General features: G+C 31.6%; 1 protein-coding gene across 6 annotated transcripts in view; it reads left to right on the forward strand.

The window, feature by feature from the left end:
• Window positions 1–22,906, forward strand: part of ATRX (ATRX, chromatin remodeler) — a 261,938-nt gene that overhangs the window by 74,195 nt on the left and 164,837 nt on the right. For 3 of the 6 annotated variants that reach the window (XM_015588100.2, XM_015588103.2, XM_006910203.3), the window contains 7 exons: window positions 60–112; window positions 1,023–1,147; window positions 3,981–4,094; window positions 8,156–8,265; window positions 9,867–9,934; window positions 10,241–13,317; window positions 17,376–17,448. In XM_015588100.2, the coding sequence (XP_015443586.1) occupies window positions 60–112; window positions 1,023–1,147; window positions 3,981–4,094; window positions 8,156–8,265; window positions 9,867–9,934; window positions 10,241–13,317; window positions 17,376–17,448 (3,620 nt within the window). The remainder of the gene's footprint in view (window positions 1–59; window positions 113–1,022; window positions 1,148–3,980; window positions 4,095–8,155; window positions 8,266–9,866; window positions 9,935–10,240; window positions 13,318–17,375; window positions 17,449–22,906) is intronic. The other 3 variants (XM_015588101.2, XM_015588104.2, XM_006910202.3) reach the window with 3 other exon arrangements.

A 22,906-nucleotide genomic window follows, 5' to 3' on the forward strand; every position in this document is an offset into this window, starting at 1 on the left:
AGTCGTAGGGATGTTTCTTTGAAAGTTTTATTCACCTTGTATTTATTTCTTACATTTAGGGAACTAGCTCTTCAGAAAAATCCAAATCATCAGGAACATCGCGATCAAAGAGGTTGGTTGACGTTGAAAGAAAAAGTTATTTTCTTTTTCAGGTTGTTATATTTTCTTTTTCTAAGAATAATACTTTTTTCTAAGTTTACTTCAAGTACTAAGTAAACAGTTTTTTACAAGCACGCATATTAAAAGATAGGCAGTATAGTATAATGAATTCTCTCATATCTATCACTTGGCTTCAACAATTATTAATTCATTCTGACTTTGAATTTTAATGGAATTTTCCAGGGAGGATTGATTATGTAATAGTGGCCCATGCAATATGTAGATCACTTCTTATAGATCATATGTGTGCTTTAAAAAAGAGGAAAAGGGGAAGAGGGGAAATGAAATACTGATTGCCTCATCAAGCAGTTTGGATTTTTTAGGGTTATATGAAATTGCCTTGAATGAGTAGTGGTAGCCATCATAGTTATGAAGAAGTTATAAGGAGATCAAAGATTGATAAAAATACTTTTCTGTGTAAAATTGTCAGTGAATTTTACATAACAACTGAAACTACTTCCAGGCATACTTATAATGCATAATATACTGTGGAGTATAGTTTTTTATTAGAAGTTTGCAATTTATTCTATTGGACTTGTGTTGTTTCTAACCAGTGGGAATGTCTCTTAATAAACACAGCTTGCTTGTTATTAACTTATTCTCTAAAGTAGTGATTCCTAACTAGGAGTTCCCTTCCTCATCCCACAGTAGCTTTCTTAGAATGCACTGTTCTGATCCTACCCCTGACCTACTAATTGTAATGTTTAGTAATATGAAATAGAGATATATGCTTCCCTAGGTGAGTGTGATGTGTATCCCTGCTTAAAAGCCACTGCTCGATCTAAAAATGTTATTTATATTCTTTGGGTATTATTCCAATTGTCAGAAGTGTCCATAATTCTATGGACTTAATTCTTTCATAGGAAACCTTCAATTGTAACGAAATATGTAGAATCTGATGATGAAAAACCTTTGGATGAGACTGTAAATGAAGATGCTTCTAATGAAAATTCAGAAAATGATATTACTATGCAAAGCTTGCCAAAAGGTAATGTGTATTAATTTCTCATATGAAGTTAAAGTTGAAATGTATTTTAAATATTATTGTTATAAAACTGGAACTTGATAACTGTTAGCTGTGTGTAAAGGACCAACCCATTGTTTTAATCTTGATGGTCTGGAAATGTATTAGTATGGCAATGATAATATATGTTATTGAGGTTAAAAATTTAGAATATTCAGTCAGCTTTGAAAAGAACAAAACTTATTTTTTCTTTCCATTGGGTTTTAGAAAAGGGATTTTAGTTTCCAAATTATACTTGAATGTGGAAGTTGGTTTGAAAAGTTTAATATATTAAGTTTTGGTTCAGTAAATTTTAATGTGCTTGCTTTATAGAAAAACAATGAATATTTTGAAAACTTTTTAAGAAAAAACATTTAAATTACAGTTTAGTCTTACTAAATTCTTAAATTCCCTAAGACTCAAAGCTGAAGTTAATTATCAAAAATAGATTTAGGTATATTTCTTGTAATTATTTCTTTAAAAAGCCTTGTCACATACCTCTCAACTTTTGTGATTTTAACCTAAAAACCTCATTAATTCGATTGGGACAAAAATGCCAAATGAAAATCTTGGACTTTTTATAGTCCAAGTCTGAGAGCAATATGATTATGTGATGAGAGAATGACAACGTTCTTGGTAATTTCACTGTGTTTCAGAGTCAAAAGTTTAGACTTCTTTCTTTATTAAATAACACGTTTAAGGCTCTTAGCAAATTTTTCAAATTCTTACAGATTTATAGCAGTATTTACTAAATTTTGTTTTCTGTCTATACTTAGGTTTTTATGACACATCTTTTGAGTATGGAAATTTTTTTAAATGGTGGGTAGGAGGATAAGTCATTGCTTGACTAGGACAAATTAGGAGTTATAATTGATGATAAATGAAATGAAGAAAAGGAGTAAATGAGAAAGAGAAAAGAGATAGAAGGAAAATTCATGGGCCTACCATTTACTTGGCTTTGCAAATCATCTTATGACAATTTTATGTAATGGTTTTGGTGGCCAACGGCAGATAAAACTAACTTGAGAGTCTTGAGTCCCATAGGCAGTGACTGACTTTGGATTGTTATATTGTTAGTGATTGTCAGTGAGAGTCCTTATGATGGCCACTGGGTGAGCTAAGAACTAGGAATTAAAATCTTTTAATGATATTGTGGAAGAAAGTGTGAGATGTTACTAACCTGAAGTAAGCATAATTCTCTCCCACTAAACCAAAAATAGACCCATTCCATAAGGTTAAATTTGGATGATTATAATTATTGTTAATAATACTATATTGAGTATGTATAGATACTAGACTTATAAAATTAACTCATTTAATCCTCAAAACAGTGCTGTAAGGTAGTTATTGTTTCTACTTGTAGAGATGAAGGAACAAATTCAGAGCTCAAGGAACTTTTTCAGCTTTAAATTGAGAAGCTAAGATTTGAACCCAGGTCTGCCTGAATCCAAAGCTAGTGAGTGCTCTTTCCACTCTGCTGCTTTGCTTCCATTTAGAAGAGAATCTTCAGAAAGAATTCTTTTTTTTTTTTAATTTTTTTTTTTATATAAATCTTTAGCTCTTTTCAAAAGCAGGGACTTCTCTGAGAGTATATACATGAAATGGTTGTTGTGAGTAAAGGTTTTTTTGTGGAGATTATGTAAATTCACCAGTTCGTAAAAACTCAACTCTCTGTGTCCTCTTTCCCCCTTTTCTTAGACTCAGAAATTCATTTAACTAGATGCTACATTTTGTCAAAATCTGCTTGCTGAATAACATAGGCACATGGTTCAGGGAAACAGCCCCTAACAGCTGCCAGGTTTTACTTTCTTAATTGTTGCCAATAATTCCCAATTACTAAGCCCAGCAATATAGATAAATGTGAGATTTTGGACCCTTTTTACTATACCCCTGCTTTATTTGCTCTTGGGAGATTATAATGAAAAAACAAATTGACAGCCTCTCTCTTCAGTTCACATGTTTTATACTTAAGAAAGTACATTCTTTCTAAAATATTTCCATAGAGACCAACAATTGATATTATTCTACAGTTTATTGTTAGAGCACTTGAACTTAAGTATCTTAAACCTACCTCTATTTAAATCTTTAAGGACTTTGCAGGGTACTGCAACTCTGCCATACTAGTTGGGAAATGCCTCAGAGTAGGTACAGAAGTAATAGCAGAATTAACTTCTCACATTGCCCGCCTCGCCTCCACTGTTCCCTTTCAAAACAATTTATAAAACAACCCTTAAAAATCTTTGTCTCACTTTGTAAGTTATATAGCTGTCTAACCACTATGCTGTATATCTAAAACTAATATAATATTGAATGTCAACTATAATTGAAAAATTAAAAAAAGAAAAAAGAAAAAATAGAGAAAGAAACCTCAAAAATATTTTTCTGAATTTATGATTTGGATTATGAGAAGAATAGGATATCTTTTAAAAATTTTTCCCTTCTGATCATTTTATTTTATAAACTTTATGGAACTTAGCATGGATGTTCATATTCAAAACATTTCATGACAGGCACTATAAAAATTCAGAACTGGTCTGAGGCTTTCTGGTTTATTCACACATTTATGTTATAATCAGTTCATAATACCTCTCTCTCCCATTTTTATGAATTATATTCCAACAAGTTATCTGATTGTTGACACCTGGCCCTTTTATTATTTCCCCGTTTTATTTACTCTTGAGAGGTCCTTATACAAGTATTGAAAGCTTGAAAGAAATAAAACTAGGTACCAGCAATGTTGGCTTTATCTGAACTGAAGTCTTGTACTTCACTTGCACATTTAATATGTGTAATGGTTTTTTAAATGAAATATTTCTAGGTACAGTGATTGTACAACCAGAGCCAGTGCTGAATGAAGACAAAGATGATTTTAAAGGGCCTGAATTTAGAAGCAGAAGTAAAATGAAAACTGAAAATCTCAAAAAACGCGGAGGTAAATACAAGTGGAAATGAAAACATGAGTTTAAATTGCTGTTTATGACCATATTGGAAAATCTGATGTGCTTACTAAAAATACCTCCACTTTTCTGCCCATTGTTTATTAAAAGCACTACTTAAAAATAACTTCTGTTTCTCTCTGAGCTCTGAAGCAGAAAAGGTTAAACACCATTTATCAAAAACACCTTTGCCTTCAGTGGCTATTAAGTTATCTCAAGAAGCTTAGCATTTCCTTCTTGCATATGTTAGTTATATAATGCCTATATGCCAGAATACCATGTGTTCCCTCACTCCAAAGGAATTTCAGATTTGGACAATATCTTGCCTATGGCCTTCAGGTAACTTTATACATATCTAAAACATTGTTTCACCGAGTGATGGACATCTTCATTAGTGTTACCTAGGCTGCTCATTAAAAGTTCAAGTTCCTTGACTCCACTCCTCACAAATTAGAATTTCTGGGGATGATGTCAAAACCATGCCGCAATTTTTTTTCATGCACATTAAAGTTGCAGACCTATTGATCTAAGGATAGCAATGCAGAGATGAGTAGGAAAGAGAAGGAAGCTAGAACTAGTAACCTTCTCTCTATCTGTCTGAGCCTCCTCTCCCTTTGTCTGTCTACTCTTACTTATACACACAACCATCTTTCTAATCATCTTTAGAAAGTTAGCATAAGGAGGATTCATTTGGAAATTTATGACAATGGAATATGTGTCCCGCTTGTTCGTGATTTTTAAATAGTGCCTGTATGTATTTTTGGGCAGATTAACAGAGCCAGAATCCATGACTATAAAAGGAATGAATCTCTGAAAGACAGAACATAACACTAAATTTCTAAGTAGAGGTGTAATGGAAGCGTGTTTGTTTAATATTTGTCATGTTAATTGTGAAATTATAGTATAGTTCTTATATTGATGAAATATTGTGTAGATTTTTATTTCAGTGCTATATGATTATCTTGATGGAAGTAGTAAAATATATCTGCATATATAAAATACATATTATCAGTTTTCAGGTTAAATCATTAGGTTTTCAGAGAAAATCAAGGAAATGTTGTTTAGACTTTTGTCTTCAAGGAGGTGCTCTATCCCTTTCAAGCATAAGAAGATATATTAAGAATCTGGTTCATAGGAGAGAAATTGCCATAGCAGCAACAGAGCTTACCATAGCTAAATAGTATTCTTAAAACAAAAGAATCAGCAAGTAGAAAGTGATGGTAAAGACCAGTAGCAAGAGTACCCCCGCCCCAATCATGGGTCCTATAGGGAAGAGAGATAATTGTATACAGCATTGTGTCAAAATTATCTGAATGGTGTCTTCTGGGGGGTGGGGAGGACCGTGGAGCAGTGTCTGAAATGTGGATGAGGGCTGAAAGGGGAATAAAAAAAACAAAGTTGTTGGGGAAGGTGTTCCTAGTGCCACTTTGCTGCTCATATTTGGTCTGAGCTGATATGTTTCTGGAACATTTTATTGAGTGTTCTGTGCAAGAATGATTATATTGTGCTTAAGGGAATACGTATGTTTATAGCCATACAGTAGTACTTAAATCTTTCATGTCTTAATGATTTGCTACATCTTTAAACTGGCAGAAATCACACAGGAAATTTAACTATGTTTATTTATATATACATGTATGAATAAACTAGTGATCTGAGGTACTGAATTGCTAGTTAATATTCAGACTTCTATGGAAAATTAGTTCTAAAATTGAAGCCTAATTTAGGAAACTCAAGAAGATAAACTTTATATATAAAATGTTCTTATATTGATTTGAAAGAAAATTAAATGCAAAAATATAGCTATATTGACCATTCTAGGAGCCACTATTTTTTAAATACCATAGCTTATTTTGACATCCTTTCCCCAATTTAATTGTTAGAAAATATATTTTATACCTGATTTTTCTATATGGCACAATAATTTCATTCTTTTTAAAACTATTAAAATATATTGAGCTCAGAAATAAAGATGCCTCTTTTATATTTACACAATGTATTATAATCATTAAGATATTTCATAACTAAAAATAAAAATTTAAAACATACTTAAAGTACAAGTACATAAAGTAAAGGAACATTTCTGCATTTTACAGTATTTGCTTCAAATCTCAAATAAAATATTGATACAGTCCTAGTCTCACCCATTTCCCTTTTCGCTTACCCCTCAAGTAATGATGATCTTGAAGCTTGTATGGATGTGCGTGTGTGTCGTTTCCAGGCATGTTTTTATATTTTTCTATATGTATATTTATTCATAAAGCATTTATTTTTCATTTCAACATATAGAAAATAGTATCCTGTATATGTCTTTTTGCAACATTTTTCATTCACATTGTTTGTGAAATGTATCCATGTCAGTAAATATGTATGTTAGGTTTTTTTATTTTTCACTGTTCTACCGAATTCTGTTGTATGGGCAAACCACTATCCATTTCCCAAATGTTAACTTATTTCCAATTTTTTGTTTTCAAATTTTTCTAATTTCCTAGTTAATGTTGTGATGAATATCCTCTATATGATTCCTTGTGTACATGTGGGAGAAATTCTCTAAAATATCACCTAGTTTTGTTTAATTCTTGAGTGAGATATGCAAAAAGCACATAGAAGATACTTAATAAAAATTATCTAACTTTGGATGAACATTCAAACTCTAGCTTTCATTTATCTTGTTAGTTTATCTGAGTGCACACTGTGTATTTGTTTCTGTAAAACAAATATAGAATATATGAATATTCAAGATCAGATGAAAAACTAATGTAGGACAATATGACTTAAAATACAATATTAGCAGCTTTTATAGGAAAATCTTCAAATTCTCTATATTTTCTGGAAAGTATGATAGTACCCTTATACCTTGGATAAACTTTTATAACCTGCAAATAGAAATATTTGTAATAATGTTTGGGTTCATGGTGCTTTGGACCTTAAAAGTAAGCAAAACACGAAATAGAAAATTAAAAGGCGAGAAATGTATGTATTGTTTTGTCTTTTATTTAGGGATAGAGACAGGGTTGTTTTGTTTTGTTTTTGTTTGTTTGTTTTTAGTTGTTTCCCTTTTGTGAATGCAGCCATTTTCACTGGCCTCTTTTGAATCATGACCAGCCATCTTATGTGGATCAAGATCTTGGTTGCACATCAGCATCATCCATAAAACTTTAAAACAAAAATGTCTAGGTGATTCTCATTCAGTGGTTTAGGGGTGGAAATGGCTCCCTATTTTTAAGAAATTCATCGGATGATTCTAATGTTTAGCTCAGATTCTGAAGCACTTCCCTAAGCAGAACTAGGGACGAGAGTGAGGCAGGAGAGGTTTCTCTTAATCTTTGTTGTGTAGGTTATCTTCAATTTGTTTTTCTGCAGACACCGAGGAATGGGACTGTGCCTCTTCCCCCCAACCATTCTGAGATTTCGCTGCCAAAATAGATATACCTGCAAGCCTTATTTGAGAAGAGTAAACAGTGCTGATATGGCGTTGACAGTGGAACAAACATAGAGAGAAGGCAGTTTAGTGGGTAGTATTGACGTAAATCTTAGGAACAAATTGGTAATATTAAATTACCAGGTTTTCACATATATATTAAAAGGATCTGTGCAGAAAGTTCCATTTTGAGAATAAAACCATTATGGCATATCTGACAAGTACAGGGTTGCAAAAGAATCTGTTCCATGTATGTCAGTTGCTTCCCCACTATTTAAGAACTAATACTGAATTTATTTGCAAAGCAATAGCAAAATGAAAAAAGAGCTCTTGGCATCTGTTTTTAGAACTTCTTTTATGGAGTCTTTTCATGTTATACCAAGTTGTTCTGAGCAATAGGGTTTACATTTGTAAAGGGAAATAAGTTAGAATTTGTAGTTCTGGAATTTGCCAAGGTTGTCATCTTTTTAGTAAGTTCATAAAATTGTTAATCTTTTTACTTGGGTCTAAAATGTCATTTTTTTTAAGGATTATGAGATGTTTAATTTCCAATATGAAAGTTGCCAAATGACTAATGTAAATATCTTTTTGTATGTGTGTGTATATGTGTGAATAATGGTCAATCCTTTCTCCTAGAAGATGGGCTCCATGGGATTGTGAGCTGCACAGCTTGTGGACAACAGGTCAATCATTTTCAGAAAGATTCCATTTATAGACATCCTTCACTGCAAGTACTTATTTGTAAGGTATGTAATGATCTGTTGATAATTCAGTCCACAAATAATTTAATGCTTACCATGTGTCAGACTTTTGGTACACAGTGTCAGAATGTTGGTGCACAGTGATGAAGAAGACGAAAATGGTTTCTGCCCTTGGATTGCTTATATTGTAGTGGGGAAGACAGTTATAAAAAGCCCAAGTAGTGCCCTGATAGTAGTGATATTGTATACTACAGGAACACACAGGAAGTCTGTAATTTGAAGTTGGGTAGGGGCTTTATAATGGAGATGAGATAAACTGGTATCTGAAATATAAATAGGAGTTAGCCTGGTGAAGTCGGATTGGTTCAGCATATTCTAGGCAGAGGCAATATGTTCAAAGGCTGGTAGGTGAGGGAGAGTGTGGTGTGCTGGAAAATTTAAAGAATGTATGTTTTATAACTGTCCCTCTTATGTACCCTAATTACCCAAATCTAAACTCTGTGGAGCAGAGTTTTGACATAAAACTTGGAGATAATAGAGTTGAAAATGTTTAATATGTGTCGAAGATAGTTTTAACAGTTTATGTACACTTTTTTATTAGTTATGCCTTGAAATTTATTTTAAATATCTATAATATCAATGATATGGTTTGCCCAACTCATATTAGTGCCAAGATTAATCCTCTGTTAGTTTATTTTGCAAGAAAATGCTTCCTCGAAATGCAGGGTCAGACCAGACTTTCCTCAGAGTTCTAGTTCTAGATCTTTTATTGTACTCATTTTTGATAGATACAGACCTACTTAAATGTACTGTTTACTTCTAGTAATTTGTGTCCCTCCTTTCCTTGAATTCAGTTTAGCCAGGGGCCTATCTAGAGTACATGTTGTAGCCTCTAGTTTTAAATTGTGACAACTGAATTTCATATTGCTGAATTTATAATGCACATTTCTATTCTCTTTTCTTATGTATCTGATTTTTTCCCCAAGAGATAGTCTGTTGAGCCTAGCTCATTTTAATAAATAGTTTTCACCTGTGGGCATGGAACCTTCCATTTATCCAGTACCAGTAAAAAGGAATTTACAGTCAGTCAGACTTGGATTTGAGTACTAGTTTGGCCTCTTGCTAGTTGTATGACTTTAGATTTATATACATATTAATGAACCAGAGCCTTTACTCTCAAATTGGGTGTAATACCTCGGACCTTGTATAGTAGATATTTTGAGATTTAAAGATAATGTAGGTTAATGTAGGATGGTATTGCTTAGCTGTACATATGGTAGCTGGTTATTTACATATGATGACTGTTTATTAAGTAGCAGCAACATCTAATATATTTTTATGTAGAGCTTTAGTAGCTAGTCATATGAGATCAGAAATTTGCTTTATCAGAATCTTTTATAAATATATAAGGAATAGTGTACTTGATGATATGGAAATCTGTTCCAAGGAATTTGTTTCTTGAGCTCTTTCTATGTGTAGAAAGTATTAGTATTGAAAAGTTCAGTGCTTTTGCTTTGATCGTCTAAAATACACATGTACACACACACTCCCTTTACTTTTTTAATGACTTAAAAAATAAAATTTTTGTCTTTTATGGATATTACCAATTTTGAATAAAATTTCCTCTTCCTCTTTTCTTTTAATAGAATTGCTTTAAATATTATATGAGTGATGATATTAGCCGTGATTCAGATGGAATGGATGAACAATGTAGGTAGGTAATTCATCAAGATGAATTCAAATTCAGTGTTGGCTACATTTTTGGTGGGGGAATTCTTACATAATCTGTTATTAGATCCATTTTTTTTGTAGTGTCATTGATGTCTTTAATGGAAGACTGTTCTTTTCCACAAAACTGTAGTTTTATGTTTGTTTTAAGTTTCTAATAAAGAATAAGCAGGTAAGCTAAATTGCTTTACTATTAATATTGCTGGCAGGAAAATATGAATTGCTTTAATATTAAAAAGGTTTAAAATGAGTTTCATTTGGGAATAATATTTTAATCTTTAAATAATTTCAGATGGTGTGCAGAAGGTGGAAACTTGATTTGTTGTGACTTTTGCCATAATGCCTTCTGCAAGAAATGTATTCTGCGCAACCTTGGCCGAAAGGAGCTGTCTACGATAATGGATGAAAACAATCAATGGTATTGCTACATTTGTCACCCGGAGCCTTTGTTGGACTTGGTTACTGCATGTAACAGCGTATTTGAAAATTTAGAACAGTTGTTGCAACAAAATAAGAAGAAGATAAAAGTTGACAATGAAAAGAGTAATAAAGTATGTGACCATACACCCAGATTTTCTCCAAAGAAAAATAGTTCAAATTGTAATGGAGAAGAAAAGAAATTAGATGATTCATGTTCTGGTTCTGTAACCTACTCGTATTCAGCACTAATTGTGCCCAAAGAGTTGATTAAGAAGGCAAAAAAACTGATTGAGACCACAGCAAACATGAACTCCAGTTACGTCAAGTTTTTGAAGCAGGCAACAGATAATTCAGAAATCAATTCGGCTACAAAGTTACGTCAGCTTAAGGCTTTTAAATCTGTGTTGGCTGATATTAGGAAAGCTCATCTTGCATTAGAAGAAGATTTGAATTCAGAGATCCAAGGTTTAGATGCTGTAAACAAAGAGAAAAATACCAAAGAGCATAAAGTCATAGATGCTAAGTCTGAAATAAAAGTACGAAAAGGAGAAAAACCCTGCGCTTTGGAAAGGAAGGATATTTCAAAATCAGAAGCTAAACTGTCAGGAAAGCAGGTAGATAGTGAGCACATGGATCAGAGTATTCCAGTAGAGGAACAAAGAACAAATAAAAGTACCAGTGGTGAACATAAGAAATCTGATAAAAAGGAAGAACCTCAGTATGAACCTGCTAACACTTCTGAAGACTTAGACATGGATATCGTGTCTGTTCCTTCTTCAGTTCCAGAAGACATTTTCGAGAATCTTGAGACTGCTATGGAAGTTCAGAGTTCATCTGATCATCAGGGTGATGGCAACAGTGGAATTGAGCAAGAACTGGAGAGTTCTTCTGTAAAATTAAATATTACTTCAAAAGACAACAGAGGAGGTATTAAGTCAAAAACTACAGCTAAAGTAACAAAAGAATTATATGTTAAACTCACTCCTGTCTCCCTTTCTAATTCCCCAGTTAAAGGTGCTGATTGTCAGGAAGTTCCACAAGATAAAGATGTCTATAAAAGTTCTGGTCTGAGCCCCAAGCCAGAGAACTGTGAACTTGGACAGGAAAAAAATGATAACGAGCATTTGGTTGAATGTGAAGTTCTGTTACCTGCAGAAGAATCTGATCTTCGAAGATCCCCACGTGTAAAGACTACACCATTAAGGCGACAGACAGAAACCAACCCCGCTACATCTAATTCGGATGAAGAAAGTAATGAAACAGTTAAGGAGAAACAAAAACAATCGGGTCCAATGAGAAAAAAAGATAAGCGGAATTCTTCTGACAGTGCTATAGATAATCCTAAACCTAATAAATTGCCTAAATCTAAACAGTCAGAGATTGTGGATCAAAATTCAGATTCTGATGAGATGCTAGCAATCCTCAAAGAGGTATCCAGGATGAGTCAGAGTTCTTCTTCAGATACTGATATTAATGAAACTCATACAAATCATGAGAAGACTTTGTATGATTTAAAGACTCAAACAGGGAAAGATGATAAAGGAAAAAGGAAAAGAAAAAGTTCTACTTCTGGCTCAGATTTTGATATTAAAAAAGGCAAATCAGCTAAAAGGTTTATAATGCCTAAAAAGAAACGACAAAACCAGTCTGAATCTTCCAATTATGACTCGGAATTAGAAAAAGAGATAAAGAGCATGAGTAAAATTGGGGTTGCCAGAACAACCAAAAAAGGAGTTCCAAATAGAGAAGATTATGATTCTTCCGAAGATGAAAAACACAGCAAAAAAAGAATGGGTAATCAAGGACAGAAAAATTTGAAGACTACACAAGAACGGTCATCTGATGATGCTGAAAGGAAACAAGAAAGAGAGAACTTCTCTTCAGAAGGCACAGTTTGTAAAGACAAGTCCATCTTAGAATTAAGTGATAGACACGTTAAGAAGCAGCAGCCAGGTGTTTCTTTTGTTGGTGCTGATAAGCCGCCTTCTGGGAAAGAGGAGAGTTTTAGTTCTCCAGAAAACAAAAAGTTTGCTGAAACTAAAGAAAAGAGTAAGCATCTGAAAACCAAAGTGTATAAGAAAGTACAGGGTAGCTTATCTGATGTTGCTGAGAAATTCTCAAAGAAAGAGCACAGTGATGACTCCTCTGAGGATGATAAAAAGCAGAGCAAAAAGCAAGCTGAAGAAAAAGAAAAGAAAACTACAGACTTGAAGAAAAAAGTAATTAAGATGGAACAACAGTATGAATCATCTGATGGCATGGAGAAATTACCTGAGGGAGGAGAAATTTGTCATTTTCCTAAAGGCATAAAGCAAAATAAGAATGACACAACTGATGGAGAAAAGAAAAGTAAAAAAATAAAAGATAAAGCTTGTAAAAAGAAGGATGAATTATCTGGTAATGCTGACAAGTTACAAGGGAAAAGAGATAGTTGTGATTCTTCAGAAGAAAAAAGGAATAAGAATGTACCATCTGGTAGAGAGAAGAAAAGGTGCAACTTACCTGAAAAAAGTTCAAGGAAGAGACAAGATTGTTCATCATCTGATACTGAGAAATATTCCATGAAAGAAGATGGTCATGATTCTTCTGATAAGAGACTGAAAAGAATAGAATTGAGGGAAAGACGAAATTTAAATTCAAAGCGAAGTAACAAGGGAGTACAAAGTGGCTCCTCATCTTCAGATGCTGAGGAAAGTTCTGAAGATAATAAAAAGCTGAAGAAACAAAGAACTTCAGCTAAAAAGAAGGCAGGCAATGTCAAGGAGAAAATGAGAAACTCCTTAAGAACAAGCACTAAAAGGAAGCAAGCTGACATCACTTCCTCATCTTCTTCTGATATAGGAGATGATCAGAATTCTGTAGGCGAGGGGAGCAGTGATGAGCAGAAAATTAAGCCTGTGACGGAAAATTTAGTGCTGTCTTCACATACTGGATTTTGTCAGTCTTCAGGTATGCAAAAATAAATTTAAAATGTGTAATTTGTACTTATTCCCTCTTGAATCACTACATTATTTAATTTTCCTGAAGCCAGTCAAATGCAGGGTTACTATTTAGGAAAAGACAATTTAAAAAGTCTTTAGAGATTAACTACAAAGCCTTTCTCCATTTATTTTTATGCCATCATTGGAAACTATTTCATTGTTAGTATTCTGTGTCAGGTATACCAGGTTTGTTGAGTAATTAACAAAATTTCTTTATCAATGTTTGATGCTTTTTCTCTGAAGTAATGAACGGTAGTTTATGAAGGAAAATCAGACTGGTACCAGTAGTTTATGTAATGGAGATGAGTGCTTGGTACTGGTATAAAATGGTATGTGGTAGTTTTAAGTGCTTTGCCATGCATATGATTTTTTAAATTGGACAGAGTAACTTTGTGTCCCATTAAATCCTCTGAAAAATTAAATTTACTTCATTGAAACTCTTTGCTGATGCTCATCATTTCTTTTCTAATGACATGAACCAGATGTTTCTGTCTTCAATACTAACAAAGGTGGAAAGACAGCCGAAAAGTAGTTCTATTACCTTATCATGAGATAGAGCACTAGAACAATTAAAGTTTGTTTGGGTCAATAGTCAGTGATACTCCAAATTACCACCCAATTGTGAAAATTTTATTATTACAATTTTTTTAAAATCAGTTGTACAATAAATGTAATCTTGTCACTCATTGTCTTTTTTTTTTTTTTTTAAGTCAGTAAAATCTGTCAGCTAACCAGGGACACTTGAAATTTGTTTAAAATTTTTTATAAAGTAGATTTCACTTATAGCTATGTTTCTGGCACAGGCAGAATGTTTAAAAATTTCCTTTCATTCCTTATGTTAGCATTTTTCATTTATCCCAATGGGATTTTAGAGAAATTAATTTAAAACCTGTTTTTAAATAAAATTTTAAATTCCTTTTATGGAGCACTCATCTAATCAGTTGATTTGAAAACCAAGTGTGATATGCATGATGTATACAGTTTAATGTTCCTCTATATTACATGCCTAGATGGAGTTCTGCCTGTATGGCTATTATCACTACAGGTCTGCAGTCCCTGAAATTCTTGGGCCTAATGTGTTTCAGAATTTTCAACTGTTTGGTTTTCAGAAAGATAATACAGAGTAGTTAGTTAACTGTATATTATATAATAGCTCCATTAGGGCCTGAGGAAAAACCCCCATAATTAGCCACGTTAGTATTTCTGCAGCAAAACATGAACATTCACATTTAGAAGAGTAAATAGTTCTGATTAGGTTTTGCTGCTAAATGAACTTTGGGACCACCTTATATAACTTTTATGTTTGAGAGCCTTTCGGATTTCAGAATTGCATATAAGAGATTGTGGACTTGCATTTAAAACATGATTGAATAGTTACTTTGATATCAAATCAATGTTTTTGTTATCAGTTTAGATGAGAAAATTTATTAATGATTAGAGTATAAGAATAATAAATTGTAATTAGTTACATTGAATATTCTCATTAGCAAATTCTAGGCGATTGAACTAATCTTAAACTTTGGAAAACTGGTTTCTATGATTAAACAGCTTCCCTAGTGAAATTAACATGTTTGATTTCAAATACTAATTTTCATTTCCCAAAATCTCACTTGATTTAATACATATGAGGATATCTATGACATACCTTTCATGTTTGGGACTATTAATACCTAGTGTAATAAGTAATATGTGTTCATCAGATCTTAAGAAGAGATGACAACATAGGGTATATTTCCCAATAATTCCTTAACCCAGCACTAGTCTTGGTCATTGTGTTCCATTTTAACTTATGTAACTATATTCTGAAGGACCAGTGTGCTGATGGGGTATATTTTGAGAAACCTTGAGAATTCAGCACTTAAGCAGATGCTAGTCTCTTGACTGTTTGGTGGAACAAGCCTGTTCCAATTTCGTTTACCCTGGATATTTCTTGGGACTGATTGCTTTAGATGAAAAAAGAAGATAAATTTGCTAAGGAGTTAACACATCTAAAAATTGGACTTTGTCAATAGAAATATTTATGGAGATAAAGAATGTGAAGGGCATTGAAAAGAAGCACTATGTAAAAAATAGTTTTTAAAGATAAGTTTGAGTATAAGCTAATGATAAGTGGCATTCCTTAAGAATTTGCTTGAAGCATGCTAAATTTATTTAGTCCCTTACTATGTCCAACTTATTTTAGGTGACAGTTTTTATGAGCCTTTAAAAAGCCTCTCCTGCTCTCATGAATTTAGAGGATTCCAATTTATTCAGCAATAGTTGGGTATCCTATTACATGGTACAACATTTTCTTAGAAATTGGTGCTTGGGAATGGCATGAGCAACCAAGGTTAACAACATGGTCCTAGGAGATTACAGTCTAATGAGCAAGATAGACATAGATAAATCATTTAAAAAAAGAATACCAGAAAAAAGATATAAAAGTAAAATAGGGCTGTGTGATAAATACTGAGCGAACCATTTAATCTAAATATTGGAGGAAGACTTAAAAGAACAGGTAGCATTGGAACTGAATTTTGAAGTTTGGGTCAAATTTTGAAAGGTGTAGAAAAGAGGAACAACAGTAGTATTACTAGTAATTCATTTGAAGATTGGTCTTGTTTGAATGAGGTATTGTGAGTTTGCTAGGATAGTGTAAAGTTTATTTTTGCCTTTCTATATTTAGTGTATTTCTGTCCCGAATCTGTATCTGTCTATGTTCTTTATGGATTTTTCCTCCAAATATTTTATTATGAGAAAAATTTAAATATACAGAAAAGTTTCTTCCATTAACATTGTACTGTATTTGCTTTATCACATATCTATCTATATATCCTATCTATCCATCAGTGTAACTAACTTATTTTTGCCTTTTTAACTATTTTGAAATAATTATAAATTTACAGGAAGTTGCACCAAAAAAATGTACAGGGAGATCTTGGATACCCTTCATTCAGTTTCTCCTAATGGTAATATCTTGCATAACTATCATAAAGTGTCAAAACCAGGAACAGAAGATTTATACAGATTTCATCAGTTTAATTTGTACTCATTTGTGTGTGTGTGTGCGTGTGCATATTGTATGTATAAGTATAGATCTGTGCAATTGTATCATTTGTAGCTTTGTAAACCACCACTGACAACCAAGATATTGAACTATTCCATTACCACAAGTTTCCCTTATGCAACATCTTATGCACACTCCCTTACTCTTATCCTCATTCTTAACCCCTAGCAACTGTTAATTCAATCTGATTTTTATCCGTTATTTTGTTAAAAGATAGAATCATGAAGTATGTAACATTTTGAGGTTGGCTTTTTTCACTCAGTGTAATGCTCTTGAAATTTTGGATGCATTTCAAAATAATTGGTAAACATTAACATACTTCTCCCTAATTACTTCAGCATATGTAGTATTAATAAGAGTTCAATATTTAAGTTTGTTTTTGAGGTGCAGTTTACATACAATGAAATATACAAATTTTGATTTCTTTAGAATTTTAATCAAAGGATAGAAATGTAGCTTTTTATAAGGAAATAAGTTTTATTGTACTCGAATGTATATGTGTAATTCTACTCATGAATACTATAGAAATTCAAGTATATTTTGAAATTACTTGGTACTACCAAAATATTGATAACAGTTTTGTTATTTTTCAGTGATACAGGATAAATTATACATCTGTTAAATTTAAACTTAAAAATGGATCATTACAAAGCTTATTTCAGCAATAAATTTATGCTACTGTGATGGCAAATGATAAAGACTTGTTACCAGAAGGATGAGCTTTAAAACCTTTGTGCTCTCAGAAGGAACTTTGAAATATATAAGATCCAACTTATTTATCATTTTACTCCTGGCACTTCTTAAATTCCCCATTGTTCTTTCCTTATCAATTCTTCTTAATCATGTTTTGGAATCTAGAGTACACTTTAGAACCCTGTAGTTGTTTTTAAAGTTTTAGGTTTTCAGTTTTATTTTATATTGTTTTACTTGTGTAGATAATTTAAAGCTAAATTTTAAGTGTACCTTTTTTTTCCCTCAAGGAGATGAAGCCTTATCTAAATCAGTGCCTGTCACAGTGGATGATGATGACGATGACAATGATCCCGAGAATAGGTATGATTCCATCTGTAAGGACTTTTAAAAGATTATAACACATCCTAGACATGGGCACAAACAGCAGCAATGGAACCACAAGCTGATTGTAAAGACCAGGAGTGCCTACCTTAGAAAGACTCGCTCACTGTCTTCCTGCAAGTTTGAAAGGAAGGCCAGAAAATGAGCTAAAACTCAGAAACCTTAAGAGAAAGTAAATATAAATATTAGCACACCTAGCATAGGATATGTTATAGAAATAAAGCACTGTCAATTTTATGTTTTCATGTAAAGTGATAATTTTTGAGAATAATTTTGACAGATTATTTTATCGATGAAGGTAAATCATATCTCAATAAATCGATGACAACAAACATCTCCTTAATATTTGATTATTATTTTAAGTTGCCATTCAGTATGGTGGTCCTATTTATTAAATCCTGTTTAAAGTGAAAAAAAGGAGATTGCTCAGATATATAAGTTTAAGAGATCACTTTCAAAATTAGTGTCAATTTACAGTGTCCAAACTGACATAGATTTTAACCATTTTTCAGATAAAAAGTAGTATGATACTGTTAACTTTAATAAGGTTTACACAATAGTCTTAAATGTAAATTGTGTAGCCTGTACAAATTTATTTAACTAAGGGATTGCTGGGAGTAGAAAAAAAATACTAAGGAACACCTATATCTCAGCAATGAAAAATAAAAAAATAAAAGTATTGAAGAATATAATATAATGTTTTTATATGTATTTTAATTCTTTCCTGGACTATAGTATACCACACAATCATAATCTTCAACCAAGTGTAGTGTATTGGGTGGAATTTTGGAATAATGAAGATAAGGGTATCTGACTTCTAGTTCTATCTTTTCTAACAACTGTCTGGAATCTTGGGCAGTGACTTTACTCTTTGCCAAAACTTTCTGATCTCTAAAATAGAAGGATTGAGGTGAAGGGAAATAAGAGGTTCAGACTTCAGGTATAAAACAAGTCATGGGGATGTGGTGTACTACATAGGGAATATAGTCAATAATATTGTGATAGCGTTGCACAGTGTTAGGTGGTTGCTGGACTTAGTCATGGTTATCACTTCTTTAGGTATATAAAGGTTGAATAACTATGGTGTACACCTGAAACTAATACAATATTCTGTGTTAGCTATATTTTAATAAAAAAATTTTTAAAATGCATTTAAAAAAGATGGGGGAAAGTACACTAAAATGGTAATAGTAAAAGTAAATAAACAAATAAAATGAAAGGATTGGATGAAATTTTCTCTGATTAATTCTAACACCAGACATCTAAGATAGATGTGATGGTTTTACTAAGGAGCACTATATTAACCATCCATTTATTCCTAACAGTAAACTCTAATATTAAGAAAATCTGTCATTTTTGTGTCATGATTTTGTAAGGAATTAACTTTGAGTTAGTAAATGCTGTGGAGACAGCTGTTATTCTAGCTCAGGTTTATATCTTGCTGGTGCTGATAGGTTTTTCTGTTTCAAAGATCAGTGTTCTTATAATTGACAGGAGAATGTTTTTTATTAAGTTGAATGAACAGTTTTATTTTGCACATTTGAATAGTACTTAATCATGGATACAAAGATTCATATGCTGCTTACATGTAAATTTAGTTTTTGATTAAATATATAAATTATGTTATGGGGTCCAGAATGGAATGGTAAGGGCATACATTTAATTCATCAGGGATTTTATATAGTACATGGTCTCAGTGAGATTATGAAAGCATTTAAAAATTTAAAAACTGCTTTCATTCCTTTTCACTTCTTTATGCTACTGTTTTCCTGTAAAATATGAGGCCTAAAATGTTATTAAAAGGCTAATAATATTTAAAACATGCTATATCCTAATATAACTTAATTTCATATTTAGCCACCAAATAAGAGTGTCATTATTAAGGTGTGATAATTTTTTGTGTTAGAGCTTGTCAATATATAAACATCATTTTCATCTTTTAAGTTACTTTGTCACATCTCTCTGTAACTGACAAGTATTTTATTGGAGGGTGTCCTAGTTCCATCTTGTGTTTGTGATTAAAAAATACAACTCTGTTGAATACTTTTGAGAAGAATTAAATTTTATCTGGAGCATGTTTTTCTTTATACTCAGTTTAATGTACTTTAATAAAATATACCATTAATAACTTGTTTCATATCCAAAGAGGTTACCTAATACCCATAGGTTGTCTAATGATGGAGATACAAATATCTTCTTGAAAATTTTGTGTAGGCAATGTATTTGAGCATATTTGAGTATGCACTAAGGAGCTTTTAGAAATTTGTTTGCAAGTCATGATTAAGTCTTGGAATTATTTTACCAATTTCACATTTTTGAGTAGGATGTACTTTGGTAGGTAGCATATTGTAATTGTGTGTAAATTTGTACACAATTGTGTAATTGTATATAAATTGTGTATAAATTTCATATGCTTTGGTTTTTAGCAGTATTATAATTCATTTTCAGTGTTGATGTTATGGAGAGGTAAATAGTGTATTAATACAAATGCTTAATTGGATGCAATAAATTTCTGTAAAACTTTTTTCTTGTTTAAGCATTTAATTTTAATTATGATGTATCTTTTCATGAGAGTTGAAAGAATTTGTTAGAATTAAGATATGTAGGCTAGTTCGTAGTCAAAGAAGTTTTGATAGTTCTGAAATTGAGGCAATAAATATTTTATAATTTCAAAATACTTATATATGAATACTTATATATGAATTTGTATTTGTTTGAAAGTTTTGCAACAGACTTCACTGTTGTTATTTTTTCTATTTTAAAACTAGGACTGCTTTTGAAGTCATTAAAAAGACTTAGCTGTGTCCTGAATATTCTAGTAGGTGTGAAAAAATAAGTTCCTGTTATTTTAGCATACCATTATGTAATATCGTTCATATTTGAAAGTTCATGTATGCTGTTGTGAGATAGAGCAGTCTGATTTGTAAATTAATTTATATAATTGCATTTATTTAATAAACAGACTATATAGGTTGATTGACAGTTTTAACTTTTATTACTTTTTTTGGTTGAGCTTTTTAGAAAAAGTATAAATAGTAGATTAACTTTATTATTGAAATTTCTATAACTGAGAAATCACTTCATATTTTATAGCATAGATTCTATGTACTTTTTGAAAGGGAGAATGTAATAATACCAAACATTTTGTTAGGTTATTTACATTAAACACAATTTTAAAGTCAGTTATTTGAATGTGCCATTATGTTAATGTTACCTTTTGAATACCTGTTAGTTTTGTTTTAAATTGGTTCTTTCATTGAAAAGACATTTATCCACATAATTTTTAATTATGGTTGTAATTCTACAATTAGGCTGGCATTGAAAATGCATTATGATTCTTTAATGTTTTCAATATAAATTGAGAAATTTTGACTGAATATTTTCTAATAATGTCCTATATATTTTTTAATACCCGCACTATCAATTAGCCTCAGTAACAAGATGGTAGTGTGTTCAAGTTTAACAGTGTTAGTTTTGAGGATCATTAAAGCAGGCTTGTCTTTAGAGATTGCATACTAAACGATCCTTGAAGAATCTATTCCCCCTGAAAAAATTAGTTTTGGAATATTCTTTATTTGTATTTTTTAGAGGGTGTGAAAAATATTTAAAACTGAGATTTTTAGAGACAAAAAAACAGATTGCTAGATTTTTTTTTCTAAATAATATGCTTTTTTTTTTTTAACCTCAATTTTGACTAAAAGCTGAGATTTTTATATGGATACCCTCCCTTGCCACATCCACACATCCATACATATATTTACTTTATAGTTGAAGAATGCTTAATTGGATCTATTAATACTCCATAGTTTTCCTCATCATTTCTCAGGGGGGCTAAATAATTTTTTTCATAGAAGCAAAATTTGATGTGGAGATTGCTTAAAGGAATTGCCCTTTATTAATAGAAGTTTTACTTAATTATAGTGGGACTACACCATAGCGTTAAAATTTTCCAATTATTTTGTAATTTGGTAATACTTTGCTTTTCAAACTGGGAAATATGCAAATGATTGCTTTTTCCCTTAGCTTGGTGTGGGTATTCTGATGAAGGGTCTGTACTGTTAATCCAGCTGGATATTTTGGGAACTGATTGATTCTTGGATTTTGTTCATACTAATGAAGATATTTACTGTTTGTTTACCTGATTTCAATAAAGCTTTAATGGCATGAGTTTATCTCAGGTCCCTTCAACATATGACTTTCACTTGGTTTACATTTTAAACACTTTTCCAAATGTTCTTCTATATGTGTCTTTATCTATTTTCTATATAAATTAGCTAATTCTGGAATAGAATTTTTCTGTGAAAATTTTTTCTTTATGGTTGTCCTGTTTGGTTAGCAAAATTGCTTTGGTTCTTTATGTGCTTGAAATACAAAGATAACATTTTAAATGAAGCATTTCACTTGTTTTTATATTTCAGTAAGGATTTTAAATGTCAGTTTTTAGGTAATTCTCAGTTTTGTTTTTGTTTTTGTTTTTGTTTTTGTTTTTGTTTTTGTCTTTATAGCACAGGTAAGTATTTAAAGTCATTTAAGTATAATACAGGTGTCCAACCAGTAGATAAGATCTGTTTGTAGATACCTAAACTGGTTGCAGTTGCTACCAGCTTTCTTTATGCTGGAATTCTCAGCAAGGAAAGAAATATGGTCAGTATTGGTGATCTCTCTGCTTTCCTTTCCTGTTCTGTGATATTGAGACTTTCAGAAAATGAGAAATCTGCCCCCCCCATGCCCCGCCGCAAAGAGTGTGGAATTTCTGTTAGCAAAAATAATTCATTTTTTATACTTCATATATGCCCCTTTGGTCTTTAACTTTGAAATTTAAAAATAAAAATGAGATGAGTAAGTTGTTTTTACTTTTCAAGTATAAAAAATTAAACTAGTTCTTTAATATGATCAGATTTTCTAAATGTATGTCAATGTTGTTAATAAATTATTTCTTATTAAAATTTCCTCTAAAACTGGCTTCGATTTTTTTCATAAAATCACAATATACATTTTGTAATTTGACATAAATTGTTAATAAACTGTGGTTAATGTACAACTTTTATTTTTCTATTCCTGTGATTTTTTAAAAAAAAATTTATTTGGTACTAATTTTCTTGGTACTCTCACTGAAAAGAAAACATTGCTATTTTTTGTTAACTGCAAACATTTTGTAGGACATAGGACTAAAAAATATGTTTCAAAATGTTGTTTAACTTTTTTATTTTCATCATTATTTCATGAATTCCACCATTTTTTGGGTACAGATTAGTATGACATAGTCATATTTTTTATAGAAAGGTTCATGTTAAGATACTGATTTTGAACCAAAGAGTTAAAAAAGTACTAATACAGATTTTGAAGATGAGGAATTCCATAGTAATTCTATGAAGTGTTTAATTTTAATTTTTTATTCTTAATCCTGAAGTACATAACATTTGATAAAACAAAAGCC

The sequence above is a fragment of the Pteropus alecto genome, unplaced genomic scaffold (assembly GCF_000325575.1).
Source record: "Pteropus alecto unplaced genomic scaffold, ASM32557v1 scaffold374, whole genome shotgun sequence".
In the NCBI taxonomy this organism is placed as follows: Eukaryota; Metazoa; Chordata; class Mammalia; order Chiroptera; family Pteropodidae; genus Pteropus; species Pteropus alecto.